Raw genomic sequence first — 13,650 nt, 5'->3', positions numbered from 1 at the left:
AAGCATTGTGTTGATGAGCCACGATGTAGTTATATTAAACCCTGGAAGGACAAAGCTGGTCATATTTTGTAATTTTCTTTTTTCTTTAGCAACAAATTAAAGATAATAAGATGGCTTTGTTGTTTTAACTGACTTTCAGGGCTTCCGCAGTTTGCTGGAATTTAGCCTATTCCTGCCATGCTGTTAAAAAGTTGGCTTTTAAAAACATATAATGTAAAAAAAAATATATATATATATATATTAGGGCTGGGCAAGTTAACGCGTTATTATCGCGTTAACGCATTAATTATTTAACGGCGACAATTTTTTTTATCGTGCATTACGCAGTTTTTCTTTTTATTATTAAGCGGATGTAGTAGGTTGGAAATGCTACATGTTAGTTTTTATTAAAACAGACCCCTCCACACTTTCTTTGTTAATAATTTAACTATTCTAACACTCTTCAGACTTTAATATCGAGATAATACACGATCACGTCAGTCGATGGCGCTTTGGTGCTGCTGTGGATCCATTAGAGAGAACGTAGCTACAGGCTCCGCTCATGCGCAGCTCAGAATAAAACTAGCTCTGGCCTGAGCATGACGCTAACGTTGGTTCTCTCTCTGTATTAATCCTGTAAATAAAATATATTCATTCACTGTTAAATAATATGCGCTATACTTGTAAAGCTTATATTGCGGAGTTGTGAGGTCACTGTAAGTAGGTCAAAAACTCAGAATGGGGCATTCCGTCGCCCGTTCGCACGATAGAAACAGATACAGTGGCCCTGAAAGAAACACTTGCTTAAACCACCAGATTAGGGCGGAAACTGCCATCTTAGAGTAGGAGAAGACCTCTTTTTATCTATTCACACAGAGACTTCGAAATAGTTTAGAACTGCACCCTTTTTCAGCACCTTAAGTGTTAACAATATGCTGTACATCAACATTTCACACACACTGACGTTCCAGAGAAGGCGGGTTCCGGACGTGAGCCATTGTGGGTGACGTTGCCCAGTGCTCCATCAGGCCATTTGAATGCTAGAAACAAATCCGCCTCCTACTTTGAATTTGACCAATGGCTCCACAAGGAGAACCAGAAAGGACACGCCTGCGCACTCTGTATAAGCGCTCTTAGGTTTCACTTTTGCACCTTTTCCTTTTTGCTAGGGTCCGTGCACGTTTAACTGCTGGACATAATACTTCTGTCACAAATAAATGTTATTGCTTGAATTGAGCTAAACGCCTCGATCTCAGTCTGTTCACTCGATCTTCATTCACAACAATCCACAGGTATGCAAAGCGTGTTTTATGTCCGTAACTTGAGTCATGATCGAATGTAAATACAGTTAAATGTTTTGTAATGTTGTAACATGATTGGAGATGTGTGATAAATGTAGTTAGCTATATTTTGTAGCTAGTTGTTCTGACGAACGTTGTAATGCTACCTAGCTAGTTCTGTCCGTGAACTTCAGTGTTACACCGTAGCTGTTAAATGTTAGTAGAACTGGATGTGGAATATATTTGAATTCATGTGAATTTGTTGTGTAAATTGTGAAATGTTATGATCTGCATTGCAGCTCAGAATAAAACTAGCTCTGGCGCTAACGTTAGTCCTCTCTCTGTATTAATCCACAGTTAGATCAATTGGCTACACAGTGCTTCCTAGCCTGTGTAACCTTTGCTGCACATTATTAACACAAGAACCGGGCAACGAGCAGTGAACAGCTGTGTTTGTGTGGCGTCTCATCCTTCTCTTCCTGCTGCTGCCGCCCCCTCCGGGTGACACGTCTCGTTACAGGATCAAACATGATAATATTAAAATACATATTGTCGTGTTTTTAAATAAACATAAGCACGTGAGAACAAACTGCTCTTAACTGCAACTCTTTATTTGCATAACTTCCACGTTCACGTTACTGCCACGGTACAGACTCCCTCCAGGTTCCCATGCTTCACCTACATTCCCCTGGGTCCTAAGTCCCTCCATTTACAGCGTCTTATCACCCTCTATGTACCAATGTACATTTATAACAAATACCACACATATTACGGTAATCAGCGTTGCATATGTGTCTGACCAAAATACCAAAAAAAAGCAAAAATTCATTTAAATTCTTTTTTTTTTAGTTTTTCAAGTTTTTTTGTTTGGAATATGTATAATAAGCATATCATTTAGTTATCGCTACTGATAATTCAACAAACATGACGTAGATAGGTTTGCAGTTTTCAAGGTGTAGCGTAACGGTGGCCTGCCTCGGTCGGCGCTAGCTGCTCTTGGCCTGTCTCGAACGATTCCGTCGTCACGCGCTTTCCGGTCATTACGCTGTCATTTTCTTCGGCGATCGCCAACCAAACGTAAGTAATATTAATTCATACATATCAAATAATCTACGTGCCAAATTTCATGAATATATATGGACGTTTATATGTCTAAATACTATAGGAAAGTGACTTTGATGAGAGGAAGCAGAAAAAACGCTCGGGCGACGCTCTTTACTCTGAGAAGTGTCTCTGTATTTTCTCCGTATTGCTAATATAAGTTAGCATACGAGTGTAGTTTGTAGCTAGCTTTACACTACTTTGTCTAGCCAATGAAACTATAGCATTGATGTGTGACATAATCTGTCGTCGAGGGGAGGGAGGCAGAAATGTTGTGTCTGAAAAAAACAGTTGTGGCCGCGGGAAAAACGATCAAAGAATCATAGCGCGAGTTAAAGGTAGGCTGCTGCTTGTTTGGTCTTAGCTCTGAAACATAACAGCAGACATGTAAAATAAAATGCTTTTCTTGTTTATCATAAGCCAGGCTACATCAAGTATAATAATGCACAATGATCTGATCAATTATGCAAATAATGTTGGTGTGTGTGTGTGTGTGTGTGTGTGTGTTTGAGAGTGAGCGAGACTGTACATTTATTGAAAGCCAGCAGTGGCTCTTATGATTAGAACTATTTATGTAGATAAGCCTCCAATATAACACAGTGCTGTTATACAGTATATAAGGTTAACCAAAATGTAATGTTTTTGACTTAAATGTCTCTCTTGTGGTTTATGTTCCTGCCTGAAAAGAACAGAGACAGAGAACAGCGACAGAGAGAAGGAAGAGAAGAGAGGCAAAGGGAGACCGCAATAAGCAGAAAAACAGTAGAAAGCAGACTCAAAGAAGCAGAAAAACAGTAGAAAGCAGACTCAAAGAAGCAGAAAAGACCAGAAAGCAGACTCAAAGAAGCAGAAAAGAACAGAAAGCAGACTCAAGGAAGCAGAAAAGACCAGAAAGCAGACTCAAAGAAGCAGAAAAGAACAGAAAGCAGACTCAAAGAAGCAGAAAAGAACAGAAAGAAGACAGCAATAAGCAGAAAAAGAGTAGAAAAGACAGGAAGAACCTTTAAAGTAACAAAGGTAGGTAATGTGTGTCTGTGTGAGAGTTTTTTTCCTTTACAGGAGGATCAAGAAAATAAGAGATGGATATAGAAATTGTAAATCTACAATGGTTTAAGGTAAATATATGTATGTCTATGCATGTGTTAAATATGCATGAGTCTATACATGGTAATCTGGCAATTTATAAAACTATTCAATTCATTGAGACATGTACTGTGGCTTTAAAACAAATTTTGTATTTAATTTCTTACTGTAAATGTGTATTTGCAGATGCCAAACATGCGGCAAGTCAGGAAGAGGGAGAGGAAGACGAGGAAGTGGACCCAGGAGGCCATGACACAGGCCCTACTGGAGGTGAAAGCAGGCAGGCTTTCTCTACGGCAGGCAGCCCAGCAGTTTGGGGTCCCTAAGTCCAGCCTGAGTGACCGAGTCAGTGGAAGGGTGTCCTCTGACTGTGTCTATGGTCAGAGGACACTCCTCACCCCTGAAGATGAGGATTCCCTGGTGGAGTACTGTTTGTATTCTGCCAGTCACGGGTTTCCACTGACGAAGCCTCAGGTCCTGGCCCACGCTCTGGCCATCTATAACCTCCGCCACCGGGACGCACAAAGAACCGTGCTTGGCCAGACGTGGTGGATAAACTTCCGGGAGCGGCAACACCATCGCCTTACTGCCCGGACCCCAGACATCATTGACCGTGGGAGGGCATCCTGCGCCAAGAGGGGGCCAATTGAGGAGTATTTCGGGCTCCTCACCACCACCCTGGAGGAGCACGGGTTGAGGGAGAAACCTCGTCAGATATACAACTGCGACGAGACGGGGTTTCAGCTGGACTCTACAAGAAGGAAGGTCATCGTGCCCCGGGGGACTAAACATGCTTACAGGCAGGCCCAGGGAACCAGAGACCACATCACCGTCCTGGCCTGCCTCAACGCGGCTGGGGAGGATGTCCCCCCATTCATCATCTACAAGGGGGGATATCCAGGGGGCCCCTATAACAAGGAAGGGGTTCCCGATGCCCTCTACGGGAAGTCGCCAGCAGGGTACATTGACAGTGAGCTGTTTAGGAAGTGGTTTGTCGGGCATTTCATGAAGTTCGCCGTGCAGGAGCGCCCGCTGCTGCTCATCATGGACGGACATCAATCCCACCTGGATCCAGAGCTGGTCCGGGCGGCACAGAGGGAGGGGGTCATTCTCTTGTGCCTGCCACCACATACGTCTCACATCCTTCAACCTCTGGATATGAGTTTCTTCGGACCCTTGAAGGCAGATTTCTCTGGTGTTACAGGAGATCTGTCGGCAGTGAGCCACTCCTTCTTGGTTTCTAAGAAGGAGTTTTCAAGGGTCCTAAGAGACTCCTACCAGAGGGTGAAGGATCGGAGACTGGTGGTGGCTGGGTTCAGGAGGTGTGGCCTCTACCCTCTGGACCCAATGGCCATCGACTGGTCACGGGTCATGCCGTCCGGGCCGCGGCGTGGGGCCTCCTCACCACCTCCGCCAACCTCATCGGCATCTTCCTGGGCTGCGCCTGATGTTGCCCTCCCCTCCCAGCATCCCCTTTCTCCAGCCCCTATCCCCAATCCCCAGAACCAACCCCCACCTGCCCCTCCTCCCAATCCCTACATGACCCATCCCCTGGTAACATCAGGCCGGATAACAGCAGACCTGGCCCACCTCCTGGCCGAAATAAACTACAACCGCAACACCGGCAAGGTCAGGAGGAACATCACCAAGGCCAGGTTACTGACAGCTCAGGAGATGTCCGACGTCATCGTGGAGGCAGAGGACCGTGCTGCAAGACGGGAGGCCCAAGCTCTGGCCAGAAGAGACAGAGAGCAGCAGCGGGCCGGAGACACCGGCCCGGCAGCCACTTCCTCTACCCTGTCTGGCGGCTCTCGCCCCAGCCGCAGAAGACCAGTGTCCCTCGGGGCTACTACAGCCACCAGCTCCGGACTTTCCATCGCCGGTCCCTCATCCCGCTCTGCCCCCTCTCGTGCCTCCCACGGTCCCCGGCTGCCTGCCAGCAGCACATCACCACTGAGCCTGCCTGCTGAGGAACACCGCCACCTTCCCCCGTCTCCTGGTCAGCGCATCCCTATTTTGCATTTGAATTCACGTATAAATCAGAATTTATTAACTATTGTTACGCATAAACATTATTATAAGTATGTATTTTAGAGTTGTAATAATAAAATATGATTATTATTTCAGAGCCTTCAACATCGGCTGCGGGACGTGGCCTCTATGGGTCCCAAACTCCTTCCTCTCCCTTCCACTGTAAATCCTTTAAATAATCTAAAAAAACCCCACAATATTATAACAGGATGGTGACATTAGCCATGATGAAGAGTAAACAAAGCATGGTTATGCTTTTTCTGTTATTTATACAGCCTCCCAACCTGCAGAGACCCGACCTTCATCCAGCTCCTCGTCTGCTGGACCTACGACATCCACCGGTACTTCATGTTAACTTGCATTGTATGCCAACCCATGAAAATCTGATCATTGTCTTTAATTCAAAGTAATTTTTTATTTATTTTAATAGGTCACACTCCTGAAGAGATGGAGCAGACAGTTTGGGAGTGTGGCCGGTGCCAGGAACCTGACCCTCCAGAGAGCTCGGAGGGATTGGTGTCGTGGGTCCAGTGTGACAGCTGCCACACATGGTATCACACCATGTGTGTGGGCTGGGACGAGGAGCTGGATGATGAAGACGATTATTTCAAATGCCATGTGTGTCCTGATTTTTAATTTAATTTTTGATTGGTTTGTTTTTCAATAAATGTTTGCACAGAACTTTTCAATCATTTGCACAAGTTATTTGTCTTTCACTTTAACAATGTAGCTTTTTAATCATGAATACTCATGTTTTTAGTTGTAATATAACTCTTACTCTGCACTGTGTGTTATGATAATAATTGTTATATACAATATGTGTACATAATTGTTAAATTCCAGACATCAGCTGGTGTTTTGCCAGTGATTGACATGAGAAGAGTTTAACAAAACATCCAGCAGGTGGTGGTATACGCTCAAACGGAAATTAAGGAGCTTTTATTGCATCATTTGGAGTTGTTGAAGCGTGATATCTTATTGTGAAGGACAGAACTACGGTCCCGGATGTGTTGACAGCATTGATGGTCATTTTTGCGACCCTGGAACAAGCGAATATCCCCGAAAAACCAGCAGCAGCCAGTGTTTACAACGAGGATAGAAGTCCGGACGGATTAGGCCACGAGCAGTGCACGGCTAATTCACCGGTGTTAGCATCGTTTTAACGACTCTGGTAAAGGCAAAGCTAACTGTAATAATTACAACAATATTTCGTTTGAAAGGTACGAAGTTTAACTTCAGTTTAACACCATTAAATCAACTGAAAACATTACACGATCATTTTTATCAACATTGTAAGTGAATTGTATTGAAACATTAGCTAAAAACTGTCCGGTTTGGGGTACAACTCCGTTATATTTGAAATTGCATCTATTACACACATGAAGATAAAGTTGTGAACACCGGCTGAATATCTATTATCAGAATCATAACTGTATTTTAACTGCTACTGTGTAAAGGGAATACTTCTGTTAAAAAGAACCTTATTTGTTTAAAGTGTTTGCAAACCAAATGTTATTGCACTTTTGTTCACATAGCAGTACTTTTAAAATAAAAGTGCGTAATACACTACTTTTGAATTCATTATTGAATTTTGCACATAATGCGATTAATCGCAGTAAATCATGCGATTAAAAATTTGAAATGTTGCCCAGCACTAATATATATATATAACTAATGACTGTAAATGTAGATTGTATGGAGGTGAAATGCTGCCCCCTATTTGTTTGGAGGATGTGGCACCAACTGGATGAGTTTTCAATCCATACTCATTATCTGACCATGGAAACCTTTCTGCTGCAAAACAGAAGTCACAAACACAACAACACAACATCTGAGAGACATGGGCAAATAGTTTAGTCTAGTTTTTATTTTCAATAATTTTTGTATAGTTCCTCATGTATTGGCAAATTTCTAACCAATCAATGAATACAACATTCATTTCAATGCATTGCATTTTGTGTTGAAATACCCTTAGTTATGAACTTAAGTCCCTAACAATGTGACAAAGTGGCCAGAGTCTGGCGTCAGCAGTTGAGATAACGGTTTGATAGCATCATGTAAACATCCAGTCTTTGAAGCAGCAGGCCCACCTGTCTCTGCGCTCCACGTAGCTGGGCCACCTCCTGCTGCAGTCTCTGGAACTCGGCCCTCAGCTCCGTCTCCCTCTGACAGGCGGCCTCGACCTGGCGCCGGGCCCCCTCCAGCTCGGCCTCTAGACGCTGCAGCTTCAGGTCGGACAGGGCGTCCAGACTGCGGGAGCTCTGCAAGGTTGGCCCGCGGCCCTCTGAGGAAAAGCACACATCTTTTCTCCCTGGTTCTAGTCTTTTTCTTACAAATCACCACTCCACAGTGATATCAGTGGAGGAATAAACTTGTGATTCTTAAAGCATGAATCGTATTGTCTTTTTCATAGTTGGCTAAGCTAAGCATACATACATTTCTATTCTAATGCAAATTATCTAATAGAATGTCAAGTTAACAAAAACCTTTGAAACAATGTCTTTGATTGGCTTTTTATTAAATCCTTCCTTGAGCAGCAATTGACCAGTCGTAGCTTAGCATCCATAACAAGGCACAGCAGGCCAGCCTCTTTCTTTTACAAGAGTCTTGAACCTGCATTCTCTCTAATGTCCATCAGGGGGAGACTCCTCTGGTTGTATAGAAGTCTATGAGAAAATGAATCTACTTCTGTCTTGATTAATTACCTCAGTAAACATTGTAAACATCAGTTTATGGTCACAATCTCTAGTTTCAAGTCTCATTCAATACAGCATGATGTTCATTTTCATTTATCCGATCTGGGAGTTGTCCGTTTTTTCATCTTGCAAATTTAACCCTTTTACAGTGTCTTTTTAGTTTCTAAAAGTTAATTTCAACTTTTTTAAATGTCTTGTAGTGTTCAGTTGTACTTAGCGCAACCCTCTCTTGTCACTTATGCTTCCAACAAAAACAAGATGGCGACGGTCAAAACGCTTCATAAACCAATGGGTGACATCTCGGTGACTACTTTTTATATACAGTCAATGGTCTTTTACCATGATATCATGTCACAAAAGTGAGGGCCGCCAGCTATCTGAAATCAAGGCCCCAAAAAAACTTACAAATTCCATTGGTAAATCTGCCATTGTCTTCTGAGAAGCTTGCATTGAAAAGTGTTTAGAAAAGGGCATGCACTTTAAAAAAGAAATACCTGGCAGTTGATTGGATGCAGCGTCTACACTAATCCCTTGAAGCCTGACAAGATGGATTCTGACGATCCTTGCGAGACCTCTTGACATCACGAGAATTCAGCTACCGTGCAAGGTAGCAACAGTAACTAAGGGGGCAGGGATTCTAAAATGGTGTATTATATAGTTTGTGTTTTTTTAATTCATGAGTCTTGTGGTAGGTAGAGATTAGAGGGTCAATTTAGGTGACCAGACACTGGAAGCAAGTGGTATTAACTGCTGGTAAATGGCTGGGAGCACTAAGTCGTCGTAGTACTACTACTTCTATTATTATGAGTGAAACGAAATTCTGCTGCTACTACTTTTATCAATTTTATTATTACCACCATAATCTACTAGTGTCTACTGTTAATCCAAAGAGAACTCACCCCTGGGGACATCCAGGCTGGCGTGGAGCTGAGACTGAAGTGTGTCTTTGCCGCGGAGATGAGCGCTGAGCTTCTGGAGGGAGGTTTCTCTCTGTCTGAGGGCCGACTCCAGACCGCAGATCCGCTCCACGTGCTGCTCTGCTAGAGTCGTCTGACACAAACACACACGAGAAACTGAAACCAAAGTTTCTCCTCAACGCTTGAATATAGAATAATATTATGTTGTGTGTGTGTGTGTGTGCGCGCGCATTTACCATCTTGTCCAGGTCTCTCTGGACATTGCTTTTCTCCAAGTGAATCTTCTCATAAGCCTGTATGACTTCCTCCAACCTCTCCTCTCTTTCCTTACTCTTCTGGAGCTGAGACAGGAGAGGTTATGGCTAGATGGTAAATGGACTGTACCCGTATAGAGCTTTTCCAGTCTTCCGACCACTCAAAGCCCTTTAACACTACATGTCATCATTCACCCATTCATACACCGTAGGCACAGCTTGCGGGAGCAATTTGGGGTTAAGTGTCTTGCCTAAGGACACATCGACACGGTGGAGGAGGTGGAGAGAGAGTCTGTAAACATCATTGTATACATATAAAAAGATTTAAAGATTATTATACGTGTATTATTGATATCAATATTACATTTTTGAAATATCGTGGTTATCGTCAATACCGGTATGTCGTGACACCCCCAATGCAGTATAAATACTGTATATTATGTATCAATGTGATTTCACATAAATACGTAAAATAACCACAACCTTTGACACAGCATTACATTGTGGTGGCACAAAACATAAAAATTAAGTGTGTCAGTGTTTTCTTTTCTTTTTTAAGTTACTTGCTACTCAAGTACGTTTTTCATTAAATACTGTTTTGCCGATTGATAAAAGTAGTCCCTTACACCGAGCATCCACGTAGGTCATCCAACTAAAACCTGTTGGCATCTAAAAACGCACTTCTCCAAGTTGTATTTTCTATAAATTCCATAAATGTTCAAGTGTAAGGGTTGATCTGGGTGTTAATTGGTTCCTGTGTTCTTAAGGTCCTTGTGTTTGTATTTCTAATTTGTTTTTTCTTTAATGCACATTGTTCTGCCCCCACATTTCTGTGTTGTAGAATGTCATTGCCTTTTCATGCTCGTATTTGTCCCTCCTCTCTTGCCGTAGTTAGTACCTCGTTGTTTTGGTATTCTAATGAAAGGACACGCTGCACTAATGTTTCACCTCTTCTGCTTGGTAACGTTGAGAGACCTTAGTCTGTGAGTATTTCGTTATGAAGCATGAGAAGATATATTCTATTCTATTTGCTCTGTTAATATAGCATTTGCGTTGTATTACAGTTTCTATTTCATCCTTACTGACCGCCAGAGGCAGTGCTTAACACTGGATGTATTCCGTCTCGCGCATGCGCAGGTCGAATATTTATTATCAACAAAGTCACTCGTGACCTCAGGTGACTCCCGTCGTCTATAAGTTCCGGTGTCATCCTGAGTTCAGTCCTTTTTTTCTTCTCGCTATGCAGGTTGACTACCATGGTAGTCGAAAAAATATATATTTTGTCTAAGAGCAAGATATGTTAAAGTTTGTCGCGGTAGCCTTGTGACCACCGGTCGGGGTTGCGGATCTTCGCCCTCCAAAGGCTGCGACAAGCGGTCCCTCTCGGGAGGGAACGGCGTCGGCGCCGTACGGACCATCGAGCCCGAGTCTGGGTCTGGCGGACCCAAATGGGCAGCAATCGGTGAGATCGACTGACATTGTTGAAACCATTGTTCGTTGTTGTTCCTCGGTTTGCAGAGCATTCCGCTCTAGCTAATCGAGTGGCGGGCTAACGTGAGCGGGGTACGCTGTCGGGCCGCCCGTCACAGTAAACATAAGCGGCCGGATCAGGAGCGTTCGCCGGCTTATTAGACTGAGCTGATACTCGGGGGTGTCTAAGCTAAATACTCTGATTGTGTCCATTAATTGTTGTGAGAACATTACGGCCATATCAGTTAGCGGATATCACAGTTAGCGGAGTGCCCTCGCTCAGGCTAACTGGTAGCACACCAGGAGTTCCAGCAACTATCTATCGTATCTACTATTATCTGCAGCAACTATCCTAGTGAAGAGAGTGTCCTCGCTCCCCTCTCACTAGAAGGACGGTGTTATTTACCTATTTTCACAGTGGCAGGGTGCTCTCGCTCATGCTAACTGGTGGGACACCAATATCTACAGCAGTTATCCAAGTGAGGAGTGTCCTCGCTCCCCTCTTGCTAGAAGGACTGTTCTCCTGACCTGTTTTCACAGTGGCAGAGTGCTCTCGCTCAGGCTAACTGGTGGGACACCAATATCTACAGCAATTATCCAAGTGAGGAGTGTCCTCGCTCCCCTCTTGCTAGAAGGACTGTTCTCCTGACCTGTTTTCACAGTGGCAGAGTGCTCTCGCTCAGGCTAACTGGTGGGACACCAATATCGCCAGCAACTATCTGAGTTAAGAGAGTGTCCTCGCTCCCCTCTCACTGACTGTCCCCGGCCGCTCTCAAACATTCAGCAGAGCATCCGCTCAGACTGGCCTAGAGAGTCGGCCATGTTTGACTTTCCCGGCTGTAGGACCTGTATGGCTCCTCTGCAGCCTGATGATGGCCATGACCTCTGCCCCGCTTGCCTTGGCATCGAGCATCTGAGGGAGGGCCTCTCTGAGAACCCATGCATGAACTGTGGCATCATGCCTCGAGCAGTAAGGACTGCTAGGCTCGCCGAGGCGGAACACCTGACTGGTATGGTCGACCTCCCCCTGTCGGGTCAGTTGAATCCAGCCCTACCTACCCGTTCCAAGCGCAGGGCCGCAGAAACTGCAGGGGCTCCCTCCAAGAGGGCTAAACCCAGCGGGCTGTCTTCTAGAGTGGATCTGCTGACCTCCGAGCTAGCTCAGATGAAGTCGCTTCTACTGGCCCTCCAACCCAGTGTAGGGGGGGCTGAAGCGCCAGATCCACCCGCGGCTGAGCTTTGCTCAGAGGAGGACGTGATGTCACTGGCGGCGTCAGCCACGCTCTTTACTGAGTACAGTGAAGAGCAGCCCTCCCAGGCTTCTGGACCTGCCTCCCGTTCCTCAGCTCAGGGCTCTTCGGAGGGTGCAGTCGATAGCTCCATGGGGTCTGTCATTCGCATGGCACTGGCACGCCTGCATTTAGATACGCAGCAGCCGGAACCCCAGCCTGCGAGTGCCTTCTTCAGGCGTGTTCTCGCCCCTACCACCTTTGCTGTTCCGCCCTCCGAGGAATATCTGAGGGAGCTACATGCATGCTGGAGGGACACCGGGGCTCTGTCCCATCTTACATCAGAGGGCCGAACCCTGGCGGCCATGCAGGACGCGGCAAAGTTTGGCCTCACCCGTATGCCAGCTGTTGAGCCGACTATTGCGTCCCTCATAGTTTCCCCTGAGGAGACCCTGAGGCCCGATGCCAGGTGCCCTCGACCCCAATGTCGGGTCACGGATGACATGTTATCCAGGGCTTATGACACAGCAGCACGCATGGGTCATATTGGCAACTCCCTCTCCCACCTCATGCTTGCCCTCTCAGCTTCTCTGCAGCAGTCTACTTCCGATGCCTCCGCAACCAGCCTCAGTGATGCCTCACTGCAGGCGTTTGCGCTCATGTCGAGGGAACTTGGACGGCTGATGTCCACCCTGGTCCAGACTCGCCGCCAGGTTTGGCTGGCGCAGTCACCCCTCTCTGAGGCATGTAGGAGGACCCTCCGTACTCTCCCAGTGGAACCGGGTGAGCTGTTTGGGTCAGCTGCTATACAGGCGCTTCAGCGGACTGTTGAAGCTAGCCAGACCAGGCGGCAGTTTTCTGGTCTTCGCAGGGACATGCCCGCACCCCGCAGACGTAGGGGTCCTACTCTATCCACTCTGGGCCATTTTCAGCCCCCGGCTCACCCCAGTAGTCGCCACAGGCCTCAGCGTACCGCTGGGAGGCCGGACCGCTACCCACAAAACCCTACCTACGTTGCCCCTAGACAACCTCCAGACTTGGGGACTACCAGGCCCCCCCCCCCGAGCCTCGAGAGGCAGGGGGTACAGGAGATGATGTCTCCCGGCCGGCTGTCGGTTATTTCTCCCAGCAGCACATCAGCTACTGGGCAGCTCATGCTTTAGACCCCTGGGTGGTGTCCACCCTAACCCGGGGGTACAAGCTTCAGTTCCGACGCCGGCCACCAACCTCCAGCCGGGTCAAAATGACCAGTATCTCCGATCCGGTAAAATCCCTAGCCCTGAACCAGGAGTTAGCCACGCTCCTGGTCAAGGGTGCAATCGAGAGGGTGGACCCCCGGTCACAGCCCGGGGGGTTCTACTCAACTTACTTTCTGGTGGAAAAGAGAGGCGGTGGACTGCGCCCAATCCTGGACCTGAGGGGACTAAACAAGTTCCTGAGGGTCTTGCCATTTCACATGCTGACCACAGCAGACGTCCTTCGGGCGGTTTCCAGGGGAGACTGGTTCACGTCTGTCGACCTGGAGGATGCCTATTTCCATGTTCCCATCGTACCTCACCACAGGCGGTTTCTTCGCTTCGCCTTTCAAGGCGGTCACTTCCAGTTCAGGG

The 13,650-nt window shown here is 46.3% G+C and overlaps 1 protein-coding gene and 1 long non-coding RNA gene across 2 annotated transcripts in view; one reads left to right on the top strand and one right to left on the bottom strand.

The window, feature by feature from the left end:
- LOC306787198 (TANK-binding kinase 1-binding protein 1-like) overlaps positions 1-13,650 on the bottom strand; it is a gene marked incomplete at both ends in the record, with an annotated part of 69,600 nt that overhangs the window by 12,487 nt on the left and 43,463 nt on the right. Inside the window, 3 exons of the mRNA XM_079282283.1 lie at positions 7,565-7,758; positions 9,070-9,220; positions 9,324-9,428. Of these exons, the coding sequence (XP_079138409.1) occupies positions 7,565-7,758; positions 9,070-9,220; positions 9,324-9,428 (450 nt within the window). The remainder of the gene's footprint in view (positions 1-7,564; positions 7,759-9,069; positions 9,221-9,323; positions 9,429-13,650) is intronic.
- Positions 5,400-6,018, top strand: LOC306787199. The gene is made up of 4 exons (XR_013772535.1): positions 5,400-5,442; positions 5,571-5,636; positions 5,750-5,815; positions 5,905-6,018. It is a non-coding gene; the product is annotated as an uncharacterized lncRNA (long non-coding RNA).

This window comes from Melanostigma gelatinosum (assembly GCF_949748355.1).
Source record: "Melanostigma gelatinosum genome assembly, chromosome: 13".
Classification (NCBI taxonomy): domain Eukaryota; kingdom Metazoa; phylum Chordata; class Actinopteri; order Perciformes; family Zoarcidae; genus Melanostigma; species Melanostigma gelatinosum.
The sequence above is the reverse complement of the archived record's forward strand: the minus strand, read 5'-3'. Positions and strand labels throughout refer to the sequence as shown.